The sequence below is a fragment of the Xyrauchen texanus genome, chromosome 7 (assembly GCF_025860055.1).
Source record: "Xyrauchen texanus isolate HMW12.3.18 chromosome 7, RBS_HiC_50CHRs, whole genome shotgun sequence".
Lineage (NCBI taxonomy): Eukaryota > Metazoa > Chordata > Actinopteri > Cypriniformes > Catostomidae > Xyrauchen > Xyrauchen texanus.
This window is the reverse complement of record NC_068282.1, coordinates 14,262,888-14,290,298: the sequence shown is the minus strand read 5'-3', so window position 1 is coordinate 14,290,298 and position 27,411 is coordinate 14,262,888. Positions and strand designations below refer to the sequence as shown.

General features: G+C 36.2%; 1 protein-coding gene across 1 annotated transcript; it reads right to left on the bottom strand.

Moving 5' to 3' along the window:
* Positions 1-1,023: 1,023 nt before the first annotated feature.
* Positions 1,024-25,677, bottom strand: sfi1 (SFI1 centrin binding protein). Its single transcript, XM_052129654.1, has 31 exons — positions 25,344-25,677; positions 25,195-25,266; positions 19,242-19,352; positions 19,002-19,096; positions 18,670-18,787; positions 17,834-17,936; positions 17,598-17,754; positions 17,094-17,255; positions 16,183-16,253; positions 15,974-16,066; positions 15,700-15,797; positions 13,462-13,528; positions 12,995-13,125; positions 12,835-12,916; positions 12,579-12,757; positions 12,389-12,464; positions 12,028-12,123; positions 11,826-11,902; positions 10,779-10,881; positions 10,441-10,537; positions 10,138-10,298; positions 9,960-10,034; positions 9,697-9,771; positions 9,405-9,581; positions 8,030-8,250; positions 7,304-7,399; positions 6,901-7,159; positions 6,546-6,591; positions 6,230-6,377; positions 5,614-5,716; positions 1,024-1,433 (listed from the first exon to the last, which is right to left on the bottom strand). Exons 1-31 carry the CDS (start codon positions 25,484-25,486, stop codon positions 1,311-1,313), a joined length of 3,615 nt encoding a protein of 1,204 aa, XP_051985614.1. The 5' UTR covers positions 25,487-25,677; the 3' UTR covers positions 1,024-1,310.
* Positions 25,678-27,411: the final 1,734 nt, after the last annotated feature.

Here is a 27,411-nt window from a genome sequence, read left to right as displayed (position 1 = left end):
AAAAATTACTTTTTTCAAATAGTGATGGTGCTGTTCTTTACATCAGTAATGTCCTGACTATACTTTGTGATCAGTTGAATGTCACTTTAGTGAATTAAACTACCAGCCAGTAGTGCCACAGGCTTTCACACAGGAGAGAAGCACGAAAGCCGTGACGGCTGCAGTTGGAAGGGCCGCGACCAATGCTTTGGCCAGCTCCACACACTTCCTCTGCTCTGGCACCAGCTTCTTACCTGAGTGCAAATATTTCAACTGAATAATATCATTTTGGAAATAAAATATATATATATATATACACACAGAAAAAGTAAATACAACTTAACAAGCAAAATGAAACCTGTATAATTTTAGAGGCAAACGCACACAACACCTACCCCAGCTGTTGATGGAGCACAGCAGTAAAATAAAAAACACACTCTTTCTTAATCATAGTATTAGTAATATCTACTAGAAAATTGTTTGAATCAAGAGTAACTGTCTATATGAAGTCCTGCATAGAGGTTTCATGGCCTGGCATTAAGTCCTCAATGGAGCGGTCATGTCGCCTACTGAAGACCTCACTGTAGATTTGTTTTTGGTTGTGAAATGTGTGGATTAGGCAAGGGAGTGTTTTCAATGTGAACAGTTATAATAAATGAGTGCATATGGAAAATATTAGAGTGGAACTCATACTGTATGTCAAGTGGACCGTCCTCTTCTCCGAACAACTTCCTGAATGGCGTTTTAGGGCATTTCCACAGTGCACATTTTGTTTGGAATTGTTTTACCATTACCTGCACTTAATCTATCAAATCAGCTACTGAGCTCACAAAACAAAACTTTCAATATTAGGATCCAAAATTCCACCATCAAGGGCAGCCACAATATTTTAGCTCAGGTAACAAGTCGAAGAGGAGGCCCGTAATTTTGAGTTTATTTGTAGCTAATGTTTTTAAATGGATCACAAGCTATATATATCAAACAATATCAAAACAACCCAATTGTGATTTTATTTAATGATTTATTCAAAAAGAAAATGTACAAGAAAAAATAAACAAAATTCAACCTGATAACTGCAATTAATTAAAAAAAACTGGTTTTAAATAAAGTCTCAAGGATCCCCACAATACAAACAAATTCAGAATAGTTCCTGAGACAATGTTACAATGAAATGTTGATGGTCTGCAAAGCAGGTCTAGCCTTGATTTGAAATGAATTACTGTGTGAACAATACTGTAATTAAGCTTTTCAAGGGATGTGTCTAGCTATCACAAACTCTAAGCATTGTGTTGCAAGGAACATTAGTAGCATACTCCATGCTGAATAGATGTCTATATGTTCACTGATGACTGGAGTAGTTGGGACTGGATGGTGTTAACTCTGTCAGCATGGCGAATCATGGTGGGTTTCTGCCTGTTTAGTCTTACAGATAGAGTAGAAATGCGACTCTCAAGCTGCAAAGAACATCATAAAAGTACTTATTAGGTCACAAAATAAAACAAGGAGCTATTGGAAGTAGCCTTATATGCACATATTGCCCAAACAAAGTTAAAGGGGTCATGAAATGGAGAATAGATATAAGAGGTAACTGTACTATTAAACAGTGTAAATTTCAGAACTCAAAACTTCCTCCCTAGTCTAAAAAGATAATTTATAGTTGCAACTATTGTTGGGTTTGAGTCCACCTTAGTCGAGTCAGACTCTTTAAACATTTGAGTTGAGTCCAAAAGGGACAGAGTCCATAGCAGACAGAGTCCGAATGAATCTGTTCAAATTGTAACCGTAAACTCAACAACAATATTTTAAGCTTATTTTAACCTTCACAACTAATAAAAACTATTTGTAAACATAAATGCAAAAAAGATTAGTATTCAGCAGGATACATTTCAGAATGAAAGCATATGCTTTAGGAGTATGAAGGCAAAAACTGTCCTTCAACACACTTTTTATTGTGTTCTGTTGACATTTCAATTATTTGTTGCTTTTCCCTTCCACTCAAACAGGCACTAAAGAAAGTGAAAGCTGCATTACTCATTACAACCAGAGTTATTATCATTATCATTTCAAATTTTATTTCTAATTCATTTTCAATTAGTCAATTCAATTTAGTATCTATCTATTCTAGATTAGTATTTATCTAAAATTATGGGTGAAATACATTTAATAAATTGTCATAATAAAACATATAATAATGCCCATAAAATTAAATACACCAGCATAAAATAAAAATAGAAAAGATCAGATACCATTAAAAAAATATATGTTTATACTACAGTACTTCACTTTCAATCCTCCTGCTGTGTCCAGGTGTAGCCTACTTCCCTAAAGTCAATATCAAACTCATCTTGGGCAGACGTTTCATTATTTTCACATTATATTTAGTATGGATAATAGGTGAATTGAGACTTCTCCCCTCACTTGTGTTCTTCATTGTATTTTCTGACTTTTTTGTCATTGAAACGCAAGTGCCAACTTTACAGGTAACACACAGAGGTTGTGCTACAAATATGTAACTGACTGAGTTGTACAATTTCCATCAATTTCCATTCATCCGTTATATTAGTTTAAATGTCCCTGCTATGTAGTAAATTTTACATTGTCTCGATAGTCAACATTTGCAGTTAGAAATTACTTTGCATAACAAGCAGGTGTCTGATAAAATGTGCTCCATTTAATAATTTGCAGTTGGGGAATGTACTTTTTAAAGTGTACTTACGTTATTTGTGGATGAGAGAAGCAGAGCTCATCTGACGAATGGCGATCTCTTTCCCCACACACATATACAGCACGGGCGAGAGTTAAAAAAGTACTTTTGAAAGAGTTTGCGCTTCTGCTATCAGCCAGAATAATCATACATAATGACATATATGCCTGAAAACTGATGCGCAGTATCACATACACAGAATGTATGATAGTACTAACTGTACAGTACAGAGCACATCACATGTCTGGGGAAAAGAGGACGTATGGTCACCCTGTTACGTAATTTTTTTGTTTGTTTGTTTTTCATTGCATCACAAATGCCATGGACATCCCAAGTCCAAAAGGCTTGAATCAGAGTAAAAATGCATCGGAGTCTGTGAAAAGTCCATTAAAATTGGACTTGTGACTTGTGACTCGGGTCCAAGTCCAAACTCAAGTACCCCAACTCTAGTTGCCACCCAGCTGAAACGTCTCATTTTGAAATCGGTCTGTTCGTGATGTCATGACACATTGCTCATTTGTATTTACACATCCCACAACATGCGTTATCGCCCTGTTGCACGCAGTTCAAGTTAAGAGAGGAGGCCCATTCTTAACATAAAACCTAGGGGGACCCATCTGAGTATTTTTATTTAATTTTTTCCCAATCTGGAATGCCCAATTCCCAATGCCCTCTATGTCCTTGTGGTGGTGTAGTGACACGCCTCAATCCGGGTGGCGGAGGACAAATCTCAGTTCCCTCTGCATCAGAGACTGTCAATCTGCGCATCTTATCAAGTGGCTTGTTGAGTGCGTTACCTTGGAGACGTAGCGCATGTGGAGGCTTCACGCTATTCTCCACGGATCCAAACACAACTCACCACGCACCCCACTGAGAGCAAGAACCACATTATAGCGACCACGAGGAGGTTATCCCATGTGACTCTACCCTACCTAGCAACCGGGCCAATTTGGTTGCTTAGGAGACCTGGTTGAGTCACTCAGCATGTCCTGGATTCGAACTTGCGACTCCAGGGGTGGTCGTCAGTGTCAATACTCGCTGAGCTACCCAGGCTCCCATCTGGGCTATTTGTAATTATTTTGTGTAGTTCATGTTCATATGCATAGTCTTTGATGCTGTTATGCATCTTGTCGCTTTTAAAAGATGCGGTGTCATGTTACAACTTTGAAAGTGAGAAGCAATTCTCTTTCATTCAGCTGATGTCTGTGTTGATTTGAGCACAAACACGCCATGGACATATATGATTCAAGCTTGGCAAAGGAACTTATTGAAAGATGGGTCAGTTAACAACACTTCAAAATGTAAGTAAACCATTACATTCATGAATATTTCAAATGTCATGTCTCTTTGATCGTTTATGGTGCTGAATTTTAACAGTTGTGCTTAAGATGAACAGTTTATTGTATTCAGATGCAATCTGTTGGATGTACGTTATGTGTAAACACTGCAATTTTGTTTTATAATGTTGAGGGGCTTGTCAATTCTCTTCTGATTGAGTTTGCTAAAATTAAGAGTTTGCATGATGTTAGCCAATCATAACAGTGGGTGTTTACGTTGAAGTTTTGAGGAGGTGCGTAGGCCAAAACAGAGTGTTTCAGACAGAGTGCCAAAAACTGATCATATTTTATTAAATTGTGACTGTTTTGGTGCAAATGAACATTATCATTGGACCCAGGGAAGATAATACAATTATAAAAAATAGCACTTTATGACCCCTTTAAACCTTAAGGGGTATGATGACAAAACATAAAAGATTTTTGGAGTGACACCAGGTGTAAATAGCACCTGCCACACAGCACGGCTATTTGCACTCCTATAGACCAATCATTTGTCAACATCACCGCTTATGTCACACGTGGAAGTGGTGGCCGGAACAGTGCATAAACAATACATTTTATCGGATTCCGTTGTTGAAAAATTATTTTGTAGGCTCCCATAGATGGCTCTGGCTTCAAGCCATCAACAGAGCTGACTGGACTGAGGAGATCATTTCAACTCATGGCTTTGCAGTGAACATTTTTATAGTGAACATTATTTCAGGTATCTTAATATATTTGTATTTTTGATGGTTGTGTGTCATACTTTTGTTTTATCGTCTAATCTGTCAAATCTAACACAGCAGTCTACCAGCTTTCTGCCACCACTCTTAATTTCCTTTAATATTACTAATATTATATGTATATAAAGGTTGATTTCCTCGCAGTGATTTGGTCACGGTGAAGTTGAGAGAAAGGTTTGATCTGGGTCAAATTAAACATGGTTTTACTATAATAACATTGTTGTAATCATGTTTTTTGGTGCTAATGCAATTAACCATGGTATTACTACAGTACTACAAGTAGTGGTTGCTATGATTTTAGTACAAAATATCATGGTGACTAAAACACAATAAAAACACTACAGTAATGTCCCTATACAGTGTTAGTATTTCTTAGTGGTGCAAATAGTATCTGCCACTATTTGCACTGGATTGTAAATAGCATCTAACACTATTTGCACAGTGCAGAAAATATATTTTTTGTTGCCATTTACACTTAGTGTAAATACATCTATTGCTATTGCAATTAGAGAAATAGCCTCTGCCTAAGATTTAATATTAAAAGTATAATCTAATAAATATTCCAATAGTCGATCATATATGCCCAATATCATTCATAATATTACATATCCTGAGACCTAATAAAAATGTATGTATGTACTGTACGAGTAAAAGGTTATGCAATCTGTAGCATTTATCTAAAGAAACACCCAACAACTGGTTTTGAGATTCTTTGATTTGTTTTCTTTGCATATTTTGATTCTCCAAAAATATGCGTGTTAAATGTAAACCACCAGTGTCCTCTGAACAATAGTGCAGCTTGTGGATCCAAGAATGTTGACTTGTCCTGTTTTCTTGTAAATGTGTGTAAGTGAGAGAAAGATATAAATACCTCATTTAACTCCTTCAAGACACTTTCTCTTTCTTCAGTTTCTCCCTCAATGCCTGTTGTTTGAAGCCAGTTACTAAAGACATTTTTAAGCTTATGCCACGTCCTAACACACACACACACACACACACACACACACACACACACACACACACACAGAGAGAGAGAATGACGTTTGTGTCCCTAAGAATAAGCCTTTTGCCAGATCACAAATGGCAATGATAAACATTCCTTTCTTTAACATGCAGAATCCAAATATTTTCACCTCGTTAGTCTCTCTGACGGAGCAGATACAAATATTCAAACCAAAGCCAAGTTTACTCAGTGATTGCTAGAATAAATAAGCCACTTTAATATGTTGACTACATTCAACTACTGCTGGAGTGTCAATTCCCATTTTTCAGAAGCTAAAAACAGTTCCAGTCTTAAAATACACTTTCCAACGTAATGGTTCAAAATGTAGGAGATTTGGGACTTAGATTTAGGAGAACAAGGTACTTTCACCCCAGTGAAAAACTATGCGTCTGTAGATGTTGTTTCAAAACATGCCCACACAACTGTAGAGAGAAAATAATGATATTATTGTACATTCCTTCTATTGAAAGTCTGTTCTACTTACTGTAACCGTTTTCGGTCTTGTTGGTATTGTTGCATCGCCAGTCTGATATCTAGTAGTTCTTTGGTTAGTTTTTCAATCTGGCCTGAGTTTGCTTCCACAGGCTCATCTTCTTCAATCTCTTCTTGCTCAGGTGGTCTCACACAAACACCTATTTCCAAGGGGAAAATTAGATGCTTCATTACTAAAGTGTGGATGGTCTTTCAACATCTCTCTAGACCTCAAACTACTGAAAATAAATACATAAATAAACAAATGCTCACTTTATATTATGAAGACTGAGTATCTAAATATATTATTTATATTCATGCGATTTTACCTTGTGGATGATCCAGTGAAGACTCCTTCATGCTTAGGCTTGTTTGCTGTACCCAAAAAGAGAAAAACTATTTATAGTATGTATCAGTCTTTAGAGAATTATTGTCTTATCCTTAGAAGGCAACTCAAAAAAGTTGATCCAACTGAAATAGAAAAGTCGGCTTATTCATTAATGCGTAGTGAATGGTGACTGAGACTAACATACTGCCTATCATCTTTTTGTGTTCCACAGAAGATATAAAGTCAAACAGGCTTGGAACAATATTAGAGTTAGTAAATTATAACAGAATAATCATTGTTGTGTGAAACTATCCCAATAACAGCAAATAAGCATGTTTACAGCACTATTTGATTACCTTGCTCTGTGCTATTGATGCTTTTGTAAATGAAGAGGGAGGCAGAAGTATGTCCTGGTCAGTTGTGCTAATCAGTGTGGTTGTATATCCTGGAGGGCCAGGTCTGAGGGGGAGCATATTTGGTTTTGACACCAGCGTAGGCAACTCCAGTGTTTTGTGGGTTAAAAGGACTGAGGGTAATAGAGAGGAATTGGGGATAGTGCTGGAGTAGTTCAAGGGAGGCCTTATCTCAGTCTCTATTACAGATGACATCTGTGTACTGAAACACCATAGAGATAGGTAGAAGTTTGTTAGCATTTAAACAAAGAAAAAAAGTCTCTTTTAAAAGCAACATGCTGCATGTTGCTAGGCTATGTGTGCATTTGAGTGTATGTTTTTGTCAGTGGTTAAGTGTCTTCTACACCTGCTAATCTTGGAGTACTGTAGCAGATCTTTGGCTGGGGACTGCAGGAGGTCATCTGGTCTCCGTGGTTGCATTCTAGATGCTCGAACTGACAAACTGTTGAAAGAACAGGAGGTTTAGATTGTCTCCAGATACAATGATCAGAATATTTATCCTTCTCTCCAGAAATTAAAGGTCATGGCTTTTAAAATAAATTTGAAATGAAGGGCTAGTTCACCTTAAAGTAAAAATTCTGCCATTATTTACCCACCCTTATGTTGTTTCAATTCTGTATGACTTTCTTCCATGGAATACAAAATGAGATGTTAAGCATTATGTAAGTCTCAGTCACCATTCACTTTCATTGTATTTTTTATCCATAAAATGAAAAGTGACTGAGGCTGTCATTCTGCTTACTATCTCCTTTCGTATTCCACAGAAGAAAATCATACAAGTTAGGAACAACATGAGGGTGATGGCATTTACATTTTTGGGTGAGGTGAACTATCCCTTTATTAACTTGTATAACACTCTTCTAATTTACTTCCTAAATGATGATGATGAAAAAGATATGAGCCAAGTTTTATTCATATTAGTCTATTATAGTATTATAGTCCAAATAACACAATCAAAGCATTACCAAATAAAAGGCTTTAAGATACCACGACAACACCTAACATAACTCAAAACTTAACAACTAAATTCAAATTAAGGTTAACATTTGCGATTAGAAAGGCTGTCACTCACAGCTGATTGATGATGGAATCTTTCTGCCTCTCCTCTACTGCTTGGCTCCTGATTGGGCAGGGGGTGGGTATGGGTGTGTGATCTTCAGGCAGACAGAAGGACACACTCTTCTTGTGACTGTCTTTAGAGGGTATCATTTTACCTCTGGCAATGTTACACAGCGCCCGCTGCTTCCATCGTAAGGCACACCGCCTTACTACTTCCTGTAGCTGCCGACAACTCTGTATGTGATTACGTAAAGTTTTTAGAAGTATATCTCAGCTCTGTAGGTCCATGCAATGCAAGCTAATGGTGGCCAGAAATTTGAAGGTCCAAAAAGAACATAAATATAGCATAAAAGTAATCCACATGACTCCACTGGTTATATCCATATATTCAGAAGCAACATGATAGGTATGGGTGAGAAACAGATCAATATTCCTCCAAAAGTCCTTTTTTACTTTAAATTCTCCTCCCTGCCCAGCAGGTGGCAATGCACAAAGAATACGAATCGCCAAAAACAAGAAGAAGAATGTTAGAGGAAAAGTGAAAGTGGAGATTTACAGTAAAATAGGATTGAAATTTTGATCAGTTTCTACCCCCACAGCTATAATACTGCTTGTGAAGATATGGATTTTACACTGGAGTCATATGGATTACTTTTATGCTGCCTTTATATGCTTTGTGACATTCAAAGTTCTGGTCACCATTCACTTGCATTGTGTAAAAATCTCTGTTCTTGTTCAGCAGGAGAAAGAAAGTCATACACATCTGGGATGGCATGAGGGTGAGTAAATAATGAAAGAATTTACATTTTTGGGTGAACTATCCCTCTAATAAAATCACATACATTCACATGTAGACCATAATGTAATAATTATACATTTGTTAAATATAGTTTATAAAACTTCGTAAAAGTCAGAAATGAAAGGAATAGGTGACCCAAAAAATGGAAAATCTGTCATAATTTACTCACTCTCATATCGTCCTATTTGACGTTATAGCACTAAACAACGCAAGTTCTCACATACAGGGATGGGGAGCAACGGAATACATGTAACGGGATTACGCATTTAAATTACTGTATTTCACTACAGTTACAATTTAAATCATTGGTAATTAGAATACAGTTACATTAAAAACTTATTTTGATTACTGAAGATATTATTTGGAATTATATTGTCATTTGTTTCATTAAATATTTAGTCCTTTCAGATGGAAAACATTTATACATATAAATGATGCGATCCAAAAGTGATTTTTGAACAGCTCTGAAACACTTTCTTATGATGTAAAGGGAACTATTCCTTTAAAAACTACTGTCATTATATTTACCACATGTAATCAGCTTTTCTCTGAATTCCACAAATACATCTATAGACACAGACTTGTGCACCTGTTCGTAGCTGTGCTGTGCCATGTTGGTTGAGAAAGCACTCATGTGTGCTGTGTGTGTGAGGATGTGTGTGACACCCTCTCTCAGCAGTTCATATCTGTAAAACTGAGCTGCTTCAGTCAACCGTTTCTGTTTTCTCTGACGCTCTGCGAGCCAAAGCCTCCACACACAAAACACCTAAAAAAATAAATCAAAAAAACATACAGACCAACATGATCAAATCAAAGAAGACTTTGCAGTCACAGGAAATCTGAATTATCAGTGACAGGCCGCTGTGATCATATGGCATTACCTTGGCCTGTAGGTTGAGGGACCAATGCCAAAGTGCGGTCTCAGTATGCTCTGCCTCTCTTCTTCTGCTCTGCAGCTGTGTGTCATAAAAATTCCCATTCAGACACACAATATAGATACTTCAAAGAGAGACACAAGCAATCAATTATATGTAGCTGCAGCTCCAAAAAAGACTAAATTTCAGCAGCCTGAACTAACTTACAGTAAGTGAGGCCATAACAGAGCTATAAAACAAAACCACTTTGCAACCAACTTAAAACTCACCTGTGCTTTCCAGTAGACAAAAAAGCGCTGACAAATCTTTAATCTGTCATGCTCAATGCTCTTTTGTTTCATTACCTGTCAAACACACACAATAATATACATAAAAGTCAACCACAAAAAACAGATTAACAGTGGACCTTGATAAAATATACACAGATATGAAGAGTTGGAAAGGTACCTGAAAGTTTTTGCAGTGGTGAATATTACTGATCCAAGAGTTGAGGGCTCTTTTGCCAAGTGTTCTGCTGTAATGTCTGCTCGTCCTTTCATTTGCCAGTCTCTCATTCCTTACCTCCATGCTCCGCTCTCTCCATCTCCTCAAAACCACCTGCACACGTACTGAATACAACACACAAACAACACTGACACTGCATAATTTATTATTTTACATAAGAGTACACTACAGTCATTTGATATAATTACAGTTACATTAAGCAAACTACAAACAGTGGTATTTTTCTTTTTTATATAATCAAAATACCTTGATCCAGGTGTGTTCGAGCTTCTCTTAGTGCTTCCTCCTGTTGGTGATGGCGAATTACGGCAGCTGCCGTTTTCTGTCGCCATGCACGAAGCACCTACCAATCAATAAAAACACAAAATGATATCACATGCTTCAAATCAACACAAAATGTCTAATTTATAAATTGTGAATACAGTAGTGTTGATACATTAAATACTTTAATAAGTATTGGTAAATAATGAGTATAAATAGTGATGTAAATAGTAAGTGACTTTATAAAAGAGGAGTCTGAGTGCAGTAAAGCATTAGCATAACATATCAAGGTCATAAAACTTCAATTTTCTGGGTATGAGAACCTGAGATATCAGATGGTTTTGATAGAAACACTTTGCTCTGCTTTCATTCGCTCTCTCCTCCTTCAAAAGTGCCACATTTGTCCTCCATAAACAGAACATTCTCCTGCAAAAATATACACAAATAAAGATTATTTTCCTTTTCACTTTTAATGTAATATTTATCTCGGTTTATTTACTAATTTTATTTAAAGGAATTTTCAGGGTTAAGCTCAATCAACAGCATTTGGCATAATGTTGATTACCATAAAAATTCATTTAGACTCTACTCTTCTTTAAAACAAAAAAAAAGCACAAAAAAAACGAGTTACAGTGATGCACTTAGTACATGGAATTGAAGGGGGCCAATTTTTGGAGGGTATAAAAGGCAGAAATGTGAATCATAATTTTTAACGCCGTTTCAGGGTTTTAGTGTTTGCGGTGTTACGTTGTCATGGCAACAAAGTTGTGAAATTAGATATATCTTTACACAGAAAAGGTTAGTAACTGATTTTACAACACTAAAATCATGTTAAAATGCATATTGTTTACATCTTGTGGCTATACTTTTGAGCTAGTATGTTGAGTGAGTATTTTAATGTTTACAAATTGGCCCAATTTACTTCCAAGTGGCTCATTGGCACACAGATGTTTGCTTTTTTTTTTTTTTTTTTTTTAAAGAAAGAAGGGACGAATACATTTTTGTGGTAATCAATATTATGCCACAAATGCTGTTGATTGACCTTAACTTGAATTGAACCTGGTATATTATGTTAATAATTATATTCCAGTGCCTGTATTGCTGGTAATATATTGGTAATGTGGTTTTAGTTTTGTTTGTTTTATTTATCACATGTTGGTTGGGATGGGAGAATAGGAGTGTGGGTGTTGTATTAATCTTGTTATTTATGAGGGGCTGCAAGAGTGAAATAGCTTATGCTATTATTACTTTTCGAAACAAATAATAATAATAAGTATTATTATCATAATGACAAAACCCAAAGAAGAAATAAAGATATATATAAGAATATATATGTGTGTGTGTGTGTGTAAATGAGCTTATCATGATACCTGACCAGGTGGTTCTGATGCTCTTGGTAACAGCGTTCCACATTTTGGTTGACTAGCTGATTTTCTACATTGTATGACTACACACAAGCACATAAAAAAACAATCAGTTTACAGCCTTCTACTCTCTTATATTGACATTCCTTTCTTTTTTCATTTGTTTATTTGTGGGTGTATCTTGTGAAAAAGTCTTTGGTCTTCAAACCTTCCAAGCCTCTAGGGTATGACTGAGCAGTTTACTTTGGTAGTGTTTTTCCATTTGTACAAGTCTCTTTCTCTTCCATCTTCTGTGATCTACAAACTGTCACACAGAGTAATATTTAGAGTGAATTAGGGTAATCTGGGACACATAACCTTGGATGTTTAAATTTATTGCTCTATCACAAGCATGTCTATGTTAACATTAATATATTCTTACTGGGTTGTCATATGATAAAACCTAATTTGCTAGTCTGACCTGTTGAAGTTGCAGATGTCAAAAGTGCAAAATATCTCCTAATATCACCCTAACAGATAATGCTGCATCATCATTAGAGTTATTAGTGTTTTTATTCTGTCGTTCGTACCTCATGCCAGTCTGTCATGGCTTTTCTCAGACAATGCTGTCTATCATGACCCTCCGCCTGCTCGAAACGTCTCTGACTGACCGACAGACAAAACAGTGGTCAGTCAGTGGTTTATTCAGATGATCTTCCTAAACTACAATCTGATCCAGTTTCAAATATAAAGATTCAATTAAAATGATCTTTTACATACCTGGTCTGTATCATTGTGACATTGTGTCTCCATTGATTCAGAGATTTGCGTTGCACTGTGCTTGTGTAAAGTGAGTCAGCTGCTGCTTGTTTAAATCTCTCCTCTCTACGTTGCACAGCCATGCTGTACCACTTAGACCAGGTGCGGCCAAAACACACATGCTCAGCATGCAGTACAGCCTATGAGAAATACACAAATTAATTAGCAAGACGATGATATGTGTGAAATGTGTGCATATCTATGGACATCATTTTACCGTTCTTTCAGCCAGTCTCCGATCTCTCTGTAGCTCAAAGTTACTCCACCAGGTGTAAAATGCCCAACTACGAGTATGCTGCCTATATTGAGCAAAAAACACATATTTCCATACAATACATTGACATGGATATTGCCATGCTTTAGCCACAGAGACTCACTTATAATGCTGTGCTGCTCTCTCTTTCCTTTCTCGTTTCTTTGTGCATTGTGCTGTAAACTCCATCCAATAGCTCACACATTGTGGAAGGACACGCCCAGCAAAGCAGGTGTCGGCACGTAGTTCCAAATCCTATATATACACAAATTCATATACACAGAGGTACAAAAATGATGATGGTAATTTCTCCAAATGACCTGAACCACTAGAAGACAGAAAGAACCATTTACATAGTCATAAATATGCTTTTAATTCTGTAAAGTTGGGAGTCTCCTACAAAGAGTGACGGAATCAGATAATATTGTTGAATTTCGTGAGCACAATTTTAAAGTGCCATTGCATGAAATCCATAAAGGTCCAGGTAAGTTTTTGTTATAAAATATTAGGGGTGTTCTTAAGCTAAATTAAAAACAGCCTGTTAACAACAGCAGTCCTATGATAATGAGTGACAAAAGGTGTGGTGCTTACCTGCATCTGCCTTTGCACTGTGAGCTGATTTTTCCAACGATGAAGGAAAACTCTCAACACAGAGCAGCTGTTGATAAATAACAACTGCTAAACAGTCTCACATACCACTTTTATCAATTATCTAAAATATTTGATAAAATCTGATTTGATTTGATGTTTTTGGCACCATTAAACTTTAGAGACGGTTGTGCTTAAAAATCCCAGGAGAACAGCCGTTACAGAAATAAACAAACCAGCCCATCTGGCACCAATAGGGCTGAAATGATTAGTCGACGTTATCGACAACGTCAACAATAAAAAAAATGGTCAAATAGTCGTTTGATCTCATTTAAATGTAACATGAGATCAGATGTGAAGCTAATGATGGCGCATGAGAGCAGCACTGCAGCACACGCCTGACTGAGGAGAGGAAGAAGACAGTCCAGATGCACTCCAAACAGCTTCAGGTGATGTAGATAGCAAAGTATGAGAAATTATACAAAAATACAAAGTAACTAAATACAGAAGCACTCCAGCTGTGAAATATAGCAGAGCCAGAGCTGCCGTTCCACTGAAGCAAAACTTGCATGTCAGAGCATCTTTAAAGGAAACACCTCACCGTTATATCTTTAAATAAGATTAAGATTCAACTTTGTCATTGTGCAGAGTACAGGTACAGAGCCAATGAAAAGCAGTTGTTTTCGCATATCCCAACTAAGCTGGGGTCAGAGCGGGTCAGAGCGGGGTCAGAGCGCGGGGTCAGACGCAGGGTCAGCCATTAAACAGCACCCCTGGAGCAGATAGGCTCAAGGGCCCAACAGTGGTATCTTGGGAGTGCTGGGGCTTAAACCACAGGCCTTTCGGTCAGTAACCCAGAGCCTTAAGAGCTGGGCCACCACTGGCCCCATCCTTTATTAAATAATGCATCCTATATTGAAGTTCAAATAATAAGGAAGCAGGTCATGTAAATAAGTAAAAACTCCAAAACTTGCATATCTCTGTGAGGTCAGCCCAGCTTCTATGAGTCCGATATAAGGGGGAGAGATTGAATCTTTACCCGGCTGATGTACACTCTGGTGCGAGCACTCTCATCTCTCGTGCACGCTTGCTCCGTTTAGATTATAACATAATGGCTCGCCATGAAGTGTATCATAATACATATGTGTTGAGGTGTGCATCTTATCATTAAGAAAATCTGTGATCTGCAGCTCTATTAAGAAGAGAGGGTTTGTTTTTTGAAGATTTAAAGATGGATCGATGTGAACAAAAAGCTGAGAGGGTTGACTTCGCTCATAATTTACACTGCAGCTAAATACTTTTTGATTTGATGTTATTTTGGAAACCCTTTAAAATAAAGTACATTTACTTTAGGAGCTATACTGCAGAAGACAAATTTGTTGTCGGAGTATGTTGAATATAATATTCAATATTTAAATATTTTAAAATATCAAAAAATCCTTAAAACAAGATACATTTATCTGAAGCAACATATCATATATTTAGACTTGCTTTCAGATACTAGATATTGAATATAAGTATATTTAGATTTTACGGCACTGGCAGATTAATAAACAAGTGAAAAATACACTTGTATACAAAATTCACTTATATTCAAGATAAATTCTATGAATGCAAATATTATACGTTTGAGGTACATCTTGTTTTAAGGATTTTTAGATATTTTTAAATGGAAAACAATTATTTTACTGAATTAAACTTAATAAAAAGTCATTTTTTTTAAAGTACGTTTATTACAACCTTTTCAGTCAAGGTACAAGCTGAATAGTCGGTAAAGAGCTAATGATTAATCATTGCAATTATTGCCCGAATAGTCAAATAATCTTTCTATTAATCATTAGATTAGTCGCTTATCAAAATAATTGTTAGATGCAGCCCTAGGCATCATCAATCAGGCCACTGTTGAAATCACTGAGATCACATTTTTTCCCCATTCTGATGGTTGATGTGAACATTATCTGAAGCTCCTGAGCCATATGTGAATGATTTTATGCATTGTACTGATGCCACACAATTGGCTGATTAGATAATCCCATGAATACGTAGGTGCAGGTGTTCCTAATAAAGTGCTCAGTGAGTGTATAAATAACCATATTAAGACAAATGTTTTTGTGAAACTTCTTATTTGAAGACTTTTGCAGAGTACTTTACTGTATATGGCATGCTTAATCGAAAAGGCACAAGGCAAATTGTTATGCCCACAATGGCGTATAAAACCCATTTATTCATTTATTGACTAACCTGTTATGCATTTTTGCAACACTCATCTGGGGCTGTAGACTTTGGTCTTCTGCCTGATCCAAGCGCAACTGCCAGACTTTCCAACACCTAACCAACAACTGCAAAGTAACCAATAACAGACTTTAATGACAATTCAACTTCTGTTGGGTATATAAAAGGGATCCTCATGATTTCATTCCTTCAGCGGTAAAGCTAGTGGTGCAAAATAAAATGTTGAGTAATAAAGTGAAATTCAACATTAGCTTTGAGCAAGATGTTTTGTTTGTGTTCTTACAATGTGATGATGATGCTGGATACTAATGTTTTTGTTGAGACGATGAGTTTTACTTTGTGTGACATTTAGGGCCAAGCCTTTTAAACCCAAACGCTGTGAAAAGACACAAAAACCATCACAAATGAAGTAAACTACATAGAATTAGCAGAAATATAGCATCCTGCTGCAATATTTTGTATTATGTTTAAGAAAAAAAACACACCACTAACCAGCAGACAGAGGTGTCTGTGTTGCATGGCAGACTTTTCCTTCTTAGCCTTCTGTGTGCACATACTGACATCTAGATGAAGGCTTAGGAAAACATTAGCACTACGTCCCATCACATCACATTTTGTCTTTGAGTATAATGAAAGAAACACTAGAATAATACTCTCATTCAACTCTCATTTGAGAACCATGTAATATAGGTCATCCGATAGTGGATTCTGCCAATACTGAGGTGGTGGAAAAAGTTGATAACTGACTAATCAGCCGATAGTTTATAAAATTGATTTATAGAATGATTTATACAAATATTCTTAGTCTTTCCTTACTATGACAGGAGCAGACACAGAAGCTACTAAAATCCAAAATCCCAGATGTAGTTTATTGTTCAACCAAAATCCCAATAATAATAATAAAAACAATGACGATTTGGTGCATATTGTGGGAATTTTAACTATAAATAAGCCTGAAAAACATACTTTTTATAGCCTATATATTCACCAGATGAAGGGCTTTGTGTGTGATATATATATATATATATATATATATATATATATATATATATATATATATATATATATTTCACTTTACCAGATGAATGTTTCATGAGGAATAAGGGTTTTTATTATTATTATTATTATTCACTAGACATGAAGTTCGAGACATGATGTATGTGCTGATGAGACACATTTCCAAATATTCGCATGATAACATTCCATGTCCATATAAAAATAAGGATGAATATGGTCAATAAAAGATTGAGGAAAATAAAGGAATAATAAAAATAAAAAACAAACTTTTGCTGATAATCGATAGTTCCTAAACCTATCCATTTAATCGGTAAAACAGATATATCAGTCTACCTCTACCATGAAATTTTTGCATAGTCCCTTTTTAACTGTGTAAGAAAAGATACAGTGTCTCCAGCGTGAGAACGTTAGGCGCTGTGAGCCATGCTGTGCCAATTTGTCGGCTCTCTCCCCTCTGTCTTTCTCAACATGCCTGTATTGCAGTGCCTTGTGCCACACAATCCAATACTTCTCCAGCACAGAGATACGCCATTCATCCTGAGCAACAGCTGCAACACAGTACAGAAATCAAATGTACTTCAAGAGATATTAACTGATGGACCCTACTCTGAAACTGGTGAAGATTACAGAAGGCTAAAAAAAACATTATAATAAAGGAAATGGATAAAACTGTGGCAAAGTACGGCTCTCCCTCAGATATAAAAAAAAACAACACATATTTGACTATAGCTCAATTTGCCCCTACAAAGTATTTTTATGGAAAATATCAAGCACTCAATAAATTATATGATTAATATATTAAATATAATAATACATATCATGGATATAAAAAAAACTTCGTTTAGCAAATAAAAAATAAATACAAATAATAAAAATAAAAAAAAGAGCACCTGTTTTCCTGTTCTTAGCCTGTCTGTTCTGTGTGTAACTGATCCATCCATGTAGTGTATGTTTCAACAGGTGAAGACAATGGTGATGATGGGCTTTGGACTCTGTCTCTTTGAGAACACAGGCATGTTTCATCCTGTCTCTCCAGTGCATCCATGCCTGTAAAGATCTGCCATTTTATGGGATTACTCAGACTAAATATTGTACACTGCCACTTTCACACACACAACATACTCACTCTGCTCTGTAAAGTGTTAGCCCACTTTTGTAAGGCAAGGTCTTCTTGATGGTACTCCTCATCTCTGCAATGTAGTGCCATGTGCCAAACAGTCCAAACCCACCTTTAATAACCAACACATATGCATGCACAGACAAAAAATATTTAACATTAGTCTCTTACTTATAGGCCACTAGTTTTGACTGTTTTATATGCATATATACAGTACATACATTTATTTTGTGTGTGTGTGCGTGTAATATATATATATATATATAAGGGGGCCTGGGTAGCTAAGAGAGTATTGATGCTGACCACTACTCCTGGAGTCACAAGTTCGAATCCAGGGTGTGCTGAGTGACTCCAGCCAGGTCTCCCAAGCAACCAAATTGGCCCGGTTGCTAGGGAGGGTAGAGTCACGCATGGGGTGACCTCCTAATGTGTGGTCCTCGCTCTCAGTGGGGCGTGCTGGGAGTTGTTCGTGGATGCCGCGGAGAGTAGCATGGGCCTCCACATGCGCTAAGTCTCTGCAGTAACGCGCTCAAGCTACATGATAAGATGCATGGATTGACGGTCTCAGGCGTGGAGGAAATTAGTCCTCCGCCACCCAGACTGAGGCGAGCCACTACGCCACCATAATGACATAGAGCTCATTGGGAACTGGGCATTCCAAATTGGTGGAAGGGGAGAGAGAAATTTGTGTGTATATATATATATATATATATATATGCTATTCTCATGCCTGTATTAGTGTACCATAATAAAATGTTATGTATTTTTTTTTTTATCTGCCTGCTTTGCTATTATATATGTGGCTCTGCGATTTTTGTCTATCATCACATGAGATAAAAGCTCACTTTAGAGCAGCATGTCTTTTGTGCTGTGCTGCCGCCTGTTGCATCCTGTGCTTCATGCGACACATGTCCACATACAGCTCCCATCCATTCCACACACAACGAAGCTCGTGCTTGGTCGCTGTAGTACAAATATTCAGTTATACAAGTCACTAAAATAACATTCTTACATCTTATTTTACTTAATATTATATTAAATATAATATATCACAACTCATTTTACACTTTAAAGTTTTAATTTAATTGTAAATGGGAGGTGCAAATATATCAAACCATTAAATGAATACATATTTCACAACATATGTCTATAACATTTGTAGAATAACAGATTCTACCAAAATGTATTGCAAGTTGTAGTTTCTTTTTATCTTCTCTCTGGACAGCAGCATACTCCTGCCAGGCTTGAAATATCTTGCTGTACAGCATATACCTAGATTGGGCAGGAAAAATTATAACTTTCATTAAGTTCCAAGACATTAAAAGCCAATTTTGATCTTTATTTATCATATTTTCTAGTCTGACTTCAGAATAAGAATCAGTTATCATAATAAAGGCACATATTATGTCAAACTCACATATAATGACAATCTGCCCTTATGTTTAGAGTCCATTCCCTTCTTGAATGCCACCACTCATCTTTCCATGCCACTAGGGCCTTCCTTAAAATCACCTTACAATAGTGAGATCTGTATAGAAATAAATATTCTATTTATAAAAAAACAACAACAATATTCATACAGTGACATAAAACCAAAGCAGGTCAAATCTAAACATGAAACGAAAAAAGATTATTGTAAAAATCCAAATAACTTTACAGATCTTTATTGTAAAGGGTTTAAACAATGTTTTTCATGCTTGTTCAATGAACCTGAAATTAATGAACATGCACCTGTGGAATGGTCATTAAGACACTAACAGCTTACAGATGGTAGGCAATTAAGGTCACAGTTATAAAAACTTAGGACACTAAAGACACCTTTCTAGCCTTTATTGTTAAGGTAATTAATGTCACTGCTATGTTGCCAAGCAGATCGGCCAAGATTAAAACAATTCTAGAAGCTGCATCAGAATTCCTAGGGATCTCTGGGATTTCAGTGAACGCAATTCATGAAATTCTAACTAGAGCAACATCAGTAGAAGTTTCACAGGTATCTGAGTAGTTAAATGGTGATTCATGTAATGCAATGGAACGCAAGGAGCCTTGTAGCAAATGGTCAAGAATTTAAAAAATTTGTATTGGATATGGATCACAAACCAAGTGCAATTTGTGTTCAAGAGTCTTGGCTTAAGCCAAATCTGCAATTTGTACTACCAGGATATAAGTCTGTTCGAAAGGATAGAGCTGGGAAACAAGGGGGAGGGGTGGTAACATTTATAAAAGAAGGAACTATATATAGGGAGTTAAGTGAGGTTAAGGATATGGAATGTGTTGTGGTTGAAATATATTTTAGAGAAGAATCAGTTGTAATATATAATTATTATAATCCATGTAAGAAGATTTCAATAAAGTTGTTTGAAAAGATTAAGAAAGAGACAAAGGAATTATGGTGTGGTGATTTCAATGCTCATAATTGTCTATGGGGGAGTTCAAATATAGATTATAATGGGGAAGTAATAGCTAGAGTAATAGAACAGCTCATGGACGATAGATCATTAGTATGTTTAAACACAGGAGAAGGTACTAGGTATAATGTAGCAGAAAATACGGTATCGAGTATAGATTTAACATTAATATCAAATGGTATGGCTGAATTATGTGAATGGAAAGTAAATAGCGAGAACACAGTTGGAAGTGATCATTTTCCATTTATTTGTAAAATAAATATAGATAATAATCCAGAATGTGTTCTACAAAAGAAATGGTTGTATGAGAAGGCAGATTGGAATTCTTTTAGTAAGCATTGTGAAGAATATAAAGATTTAGTGGTAGAAGATTCAGTAGAAACATTTTGTGATTCAATTACAAATATAATAATGGAAGCTGCAACATTATATATACCTCAAAGAAGGTCAGGTCAGAAAAACAAAAATATGCCATGGTGGAAGGAAGAGTGCAGTAATGCTATTAAAGAAAGAGATAAGGCATTTAAACAACTCAGGGAAATTATGAATATGAGTAATTTGGTGGAATATAAGAAAGCAAGAGCTAAAACAAGAAGAATAATTAAGAATGCGAAGAAAGAAGGATGGAGAGAATTTTGTTCTACCATAGGAAAAGATACTCCTATGGATAAAATATGGAATATGTTAAGGAATATGAGTGGGAAAGGAAGGAAGGCTAATCTAATACCAGTTTTAATTGAAGAAGACAAAGTTGCAGTAATAGATATAGATAAAGCAAACATGTTAGGTAAGGTTTTAGAAAGAGCACATAGAATAGAATTGGGAGAAGAATATGAGATAAGAAAAAAGGAAATTTTAGACAAAAATCCTGCTATAATGAAGAAAAGAAATAGCAATAAGAGCTGTATGGATGCAGAGTTTTCACTTACACAATTGAAAGTAGCATTACATAAATGTGCCAATACCACTCCTGGGGTTGATAGAGTAAGTTATAAAATGATAAAGCATTTGTCAGATAGTATATTATTAAAGATACTTGAGCTATATAATAAAATATGGATGGAAGGAATTATCCCAAAAATATGGAAGAAAGCTGTAGTAATTCCTATTGTAAAGCCAGGAAAAATTTCAACTAACCCAGGAAGTTATTGTCCAATTGCTCTGACTTCAAACTTATGTAAATTAATGGAAAAAATTAGTTCATAGATTAACATATGATCTAGAGAAAAAGGGTAAATTGAGTAAGTATCAATGTGGATTTAGAGGTAAAAGATCAACCATGGATGCATTAATCAAGGTCAGTAATGAAGTAGAGAAGACAATAGCTATGAAAGAAATTATGGCAGTAGTGTATTTTGATATAGAAAAAGCGTATGACACGGTATGGAGAGAAGGGTTGTTAATTAAAGCATCAAGGATAGGAATAGATGGGAATATGTATAATTGGTTATCCCAATTTTTGTATGAAAGAACATTTGTAGTTCAAGTGGGAGGGTGTCAGTCATTCATTTATAAGGCAGAAAATGGTATTCCTCAAGGGAGTGTTATAAGTCCAATTCTTTTTAATATCATGATCAATGATATTTTTGACAATTTAGGATATGGTGTGGGATGTGCATTGTATGCTGATGATGGGGCTATTTGGAAGAGAGGAAGAAATACAAAACAAGTGATGTCAGGTATGCAAACAGCTATTAAAAAGGTGGAAGAATGGAGTTTTAAAATGTCAACTAGTAAATCATGTTATATGATATTCAGTAGAAAAAAAGATTTTAAGGATAATGAATTAGTATTGTATGGGAAACCTTTAGAACAAGTTAAAACATTTAAATATTTAGGAATGTGGTTAGATGGGAGATACACTTGGAAAAAACATATTGAGGAAATTGATAAAAAATGCAGGAGGATCTTAAATGTGATGAGGGCAATAGCTGGGAAAGAATGGGGAGCAGAAAGAGATTCAATGCTAACAATATATCAAGCCTTGATCAGATCTACTATTGATTATGGATGCATAATTTATGGGGCAGCTTCAGAATCACTATTAAAAAGTCTAGGTAGAATTCAATATAGAGCACTTAGATTATGTTTAGGAGCAATTAAAACTACTCCAGTCAATGCATTATTAGTAGAAGCAAATGAAATGCCATTGAAATTAAGGAGAGAGAAATTGTCTTTGGTATTTTGGGCATCTTTAAAGAGTTACACTGGAGGAAATATAGCTAAAGATGTTTTAAATAATTGTTGGGAATATTTAAGTAGAATCGAGAGAGGATATGGATGGAAGATAAATCAGTTAACAGAGAAATATCAGATTGCAAATATTGAATGTAGTGTGTCACCTGTATGGGGAGAGGTTCCGAACTGGATTATTTCTGAGGTTAAAATTGATTTAGGAATATTAGATAAGAAATGGGAATGGGAGGAAATGGGTATAATTAAGTATCAAGTTAATAAGTACATAAAGGAAAGTTTTTATGCAAGTTTGAACATTTATACTGATGGATCTAAAGATCCAAGAACAGGGATTACAGGAATAGGAGTGTATATTCCAGAGTTCAAAATATCAATATCTAAACGATTAACTTCTAGATTGTCAATATATACTGTTGAAATGGTAGCTATTATAATAGGACTAACATGGGTAGAGGAGGTAAAGCCAGACAGAATAGTGATATGCTCTGACTCTGCTTCTGTCTTAACATCACTATTTACTAATTGTACTTCTAGAGAAGATCTGATGTGCGAAATATTTTCATTAATATGGCGAATACAAAGGAAAGGAGTAGAAGTTGGATTCTGTTGGGTGCCAGCGCATGTAGGAGTAGCTGGTAATGAGTATGCTGACGAATTAGCAAAAAATGCTTTAAAAAGGGAAGAAATAGATTTTAATGTTCCATTAAGTAAAAGTGAAGTTAAAACTATTATTAAGGAAAATATTATTAAAGACTGGCAGGGAAAATGGAATACAGATAATAAGGGGCGGTACTTATATAATATTAAAAAAATGGTAGACACTAAGAAAAGCATAAATGGTAGAAATAGGAAAGAAGAGGTCATTATGACTAGGATGAGACTTGGTCATTCAAGATTGAATGCATCGCTCTTTATAATTGGAGTTCATGAGACAGGTTTATGTGAGAATTGTGGGGAGAAAGAATCAGTGGAGCATGTGATATATGATTGTAAAAGGAATGATGAGGAAAGGAAGGAATTGATATCATATTTAAATGAAAGAGGGAAGGTTAATAGGGATTTGGCATATTTGTTAGGTTATGAGTTTAATAAGGATAGAAAAGGATATAGAATATTAATGAAATATATGTATAATACTGGATTAAGTGAAAGGATTTAGTATAGAATAAGGATGGTTTGATCTATTCTAGATTTTATAGTCCAGTCTGGAGGAGCTGAACACGCAGCGCCAGGCGGGATATAGGAGATGGAATGAGATGGAGCATCAAAAAAGTAAATAAGGATGAATATGTGAGAAAGAAGCAAAGGAAATAATAATAATAATAAGGAAAATCTGATCATAAGAAATCATGACTGCATAACAGCAAAGGTAGGTGGCGATATGCACTAAGAATGCAACGCGCCAATAAATGAAAGAAGAAGAGACCTTTCTACTGACTCTGAAAAACACCAAACGAAAGATGCCCAGGGTCCCTGCTCATCTGCGTGAACGTACATTAAGCATGCTGCATGGACACATGTGGCCAGGGCAATAAATTGCAATGTCCGTACTCTGAGACGGTGCTACAGGTAGACAGGAAGGACAGCTGATCGTCCTTGCTGTGGCAGACCACATGTAACAACACCTGCACAGGATCAGTACACCTGCGGAACAGGTACAGGATGGCAACAACAACTGCCTGAGTTACACCAGGAATGCACAATCCCTCCATCAGTGCTCAGACTGTCTGCTGGATTGAAGGCTTGTAATCCTTTTGTAAGGCAGGTCCTTACCAGACATCACCGGCAACAATGTCGCCTATGGGCACAAACCCACGTTCGCTGGACCAGACAGGACTGGCAAAAAGTGCTCTTCATTGACGAGTCGCGGTTTAGTCTCACCAGAGGTGATGGTCGGACTCGCTTTTATCGTTGAAGGAATGAGTGTTACACTGAGGCCTGTACTCTGGAGTGAGATTGAGGTGGAGGGTCCGTCATGGTCTGGGGCGGTGACACAGCATCATCGGACTGAGCTTGTTGTCATTGCAGGCAATCTCAACACTGTGCGTTACAGGGAAGACATCCTCCTCCCTCATGTTGTACCCTTCCTGCAGGCTCATCCTGAAATGACCCTCCAGCATGGCAATGCCACCAGCCATACTGCTCGTTCTGTGTGTGATTTCCTGTCAATGTTCTGCCATGCCCAGCGACGAGCCCGGATGTCAATCCCTTTGAGCACGTCTGAGACTTGTTGGATCGGAGGGTGAGGGCTAGGGCTATTCCCCCATGGAATGTCCGGGAACTTGCAAGTGCCTTGGTGAAAGATTGGGGTAACATCTCACAGCAAGAACTGGCAAATCTGTTAGTCACACGTCTGTGAAACTTGTTCAGTTTGTCTTCGTTGGTGAAACTTGTTCAGTTTATGTCTTAGTTGTTGAATCTTTGCTCATACAAATATTTACACGTTATGTTTGCAGAAAATAAAAGCAGTTGAAAGTGAGAGGACGTTTATATTGTTATCTGACACTAACAAAAAAAGTAACATGTCCTTGACAGTATCATGGTAATACCATAGATTATTGGACATGAGAAATAGTAATGCCATGAATCTTTGGATATGTACCTTGGAAAACTATGATATTTGAAGTATCATGGTATATGACTATAATAATAATTCAGAACCATTGTATGTATCGACGCACAATAGCATTACCATCTTACACCATGATATGTAGGTAATAAGTTTATCTTTATCCAGAGTTCTAATTGAATTTTCCAACTTTACTGGACCTGGCTTGTGATGTTGTTATCCGTCCAAATGTCTTCTGAATCCACAATTGGAGGAACTTTCGAGCAAGGTGCCTTAAAAAACACAACAAGTGTCACATTCACATGATGAGAATTTACGTGTTATAAAATAAATATATAAAATGTCCTACCTTATCCTTAGCTCTTTAAGCCTTCCACCTCGGTTCCAAGTATATCCGACCCTGTAAGTGCTTTTGCGTATGGATGTTTTAAGTGTCCTATTCTTTTCAACACCACAAGAGGACTGTTTTCCAGCTAGTCTTGTCTTGTGCATTTTTCACGTTCAATTCGAGTAAGTATATCTTGCTCTGACTGGTTGAAATAAAGTTCATTCGATAGAATTCCGATGTTTGTAGATTAATTTAAGTCGTTAAAAAGCTGCTGTAAGTCATTCAAAATACAAGGCTGTTTAGGTTTTTATCTAGCTGACAACAATCAACAACAAACCATAACTGCCGCTCTTATGTGTTCTGTGTTATGCATGATTCTCTTCCGGTAAAATAATGTCATAATAAAAGACCTTTTTGAAAATATACTAATTTCATTTAAAATACTTGTTAACATACAGTGCACTTTGCACACATGTTTAATTGTGTGATTTTAATTTAAATGAGTGATTACTGGTGCAGCCTTTAGATAACAATTATTATTGCATGATATGAGCGGGAAGCGATCATCTGTGTTCCGCAACTGTTTTCGAGTTCTCGAATAACGTATAACATGCGAGTAAGGGCAGCCGGATGAGACAGATGCAATTGAGACAACCAAGAAAAACTGTTTTTGAAGGCAAAGGTGGTCAAACCAAATACCTTTTTTTTTATGTTTACTGGACTTTGATGATGTTAATTGATAAATGAAAACTATTTATGGCTTTATTTTTGAAGACATCCTCACTATGCAAAATTTTTCTCACGTGCCAAAAACTTTTGCACAGTACTGTATATATAAACTCCATAAGATTATCTCCACTAATAACTGAGCTGGAACCATGTTTTTGGGTTATGTTCTTGTCTTTATGACTTTGACATCATAACTGTACAGAACGTTTTTTTAATTCTGTCTCATACAGTGCCATTATGGCCCACAAATAGATAACATGTATAATAATTCTCTGATAAGAGGTTTCCAGATAAACTTAGATATATTCAGGGACAAAAAAATTACTTTTACCTTGACAATCTGAGTCTAATTATTTTGTATATATTTTTTACACTTTCTTTACTATCTTGGCAATAATATAATCTGTATTTGTAACTATATCATATTCATTATCTTTATTATTAATCAACTATTTCTATGGCTGTATTGCTCCCTGGCATAGGAAACACACGGTGTAGGACTGAAAATCCCTGCATAGAGTTATAAAGCCAGCTGATGCATTCTTCCCAAACAACACCAGATGGACCAAGGAAAATCCCAACCAACCAAACAACAGCCTCTTCACACTGCTGTGCTCAGGGCAGAACTATCTCTGTCTCAGGGCCAAAATGGAGAGGCTCAGTAGAGGAGCTACTTCCCTTAAGAAGAGATAATATTTATTATTTGTATTTTATCAAGTACAGTCAAGGAATTGCTGACCATCACACTACACTACTCTGTAGTTCCTCACAATGCAAGTGAATGGGTACCAAAATGTTTAAGTTCCAAAAGGACATAAAGGCAGCATAAAAAATAATCCATTAGACTCCAGTGGTTAAATTGGTATCGTCAGAAGCGATTTAATTTAGATTTGGGTGAGAAACAGATAAATATTTATGTCCATTTTACTATCAATCTCCACTTTCACTTTCACCTCTTGTTTTTGGCGATTCACATTCTCGAGCATATCACCACCTACTGGGCCGGGGGGGGTGGGAATTTATGGTAAAAACTTAAATATTGATCTGTTTCTCACCCACATCTCACCTATTTTATCACTTCTGAAGAAATAGATTTAACCACGTGGTCTTATGGATTACTTTTATGCTGCAGTTATGTGCAATTTGGAGCTTCAAAATGTTGGTACCGATTAACATGCATTGTGAGGACCTAGAGATCTGAAATATTCTTCTAAAAATCTTCGTTTGGGTTCAGCAGAAGATAGAAAGTCATACACATCTGGGATTGCATGAGGGTGATTAAATTCTGAGAGAATTTTCATTTTTTTGTGAACTATCCCTTTTAGTTAAAGAACCTTCCTTATTGCAGTACCAGTACATT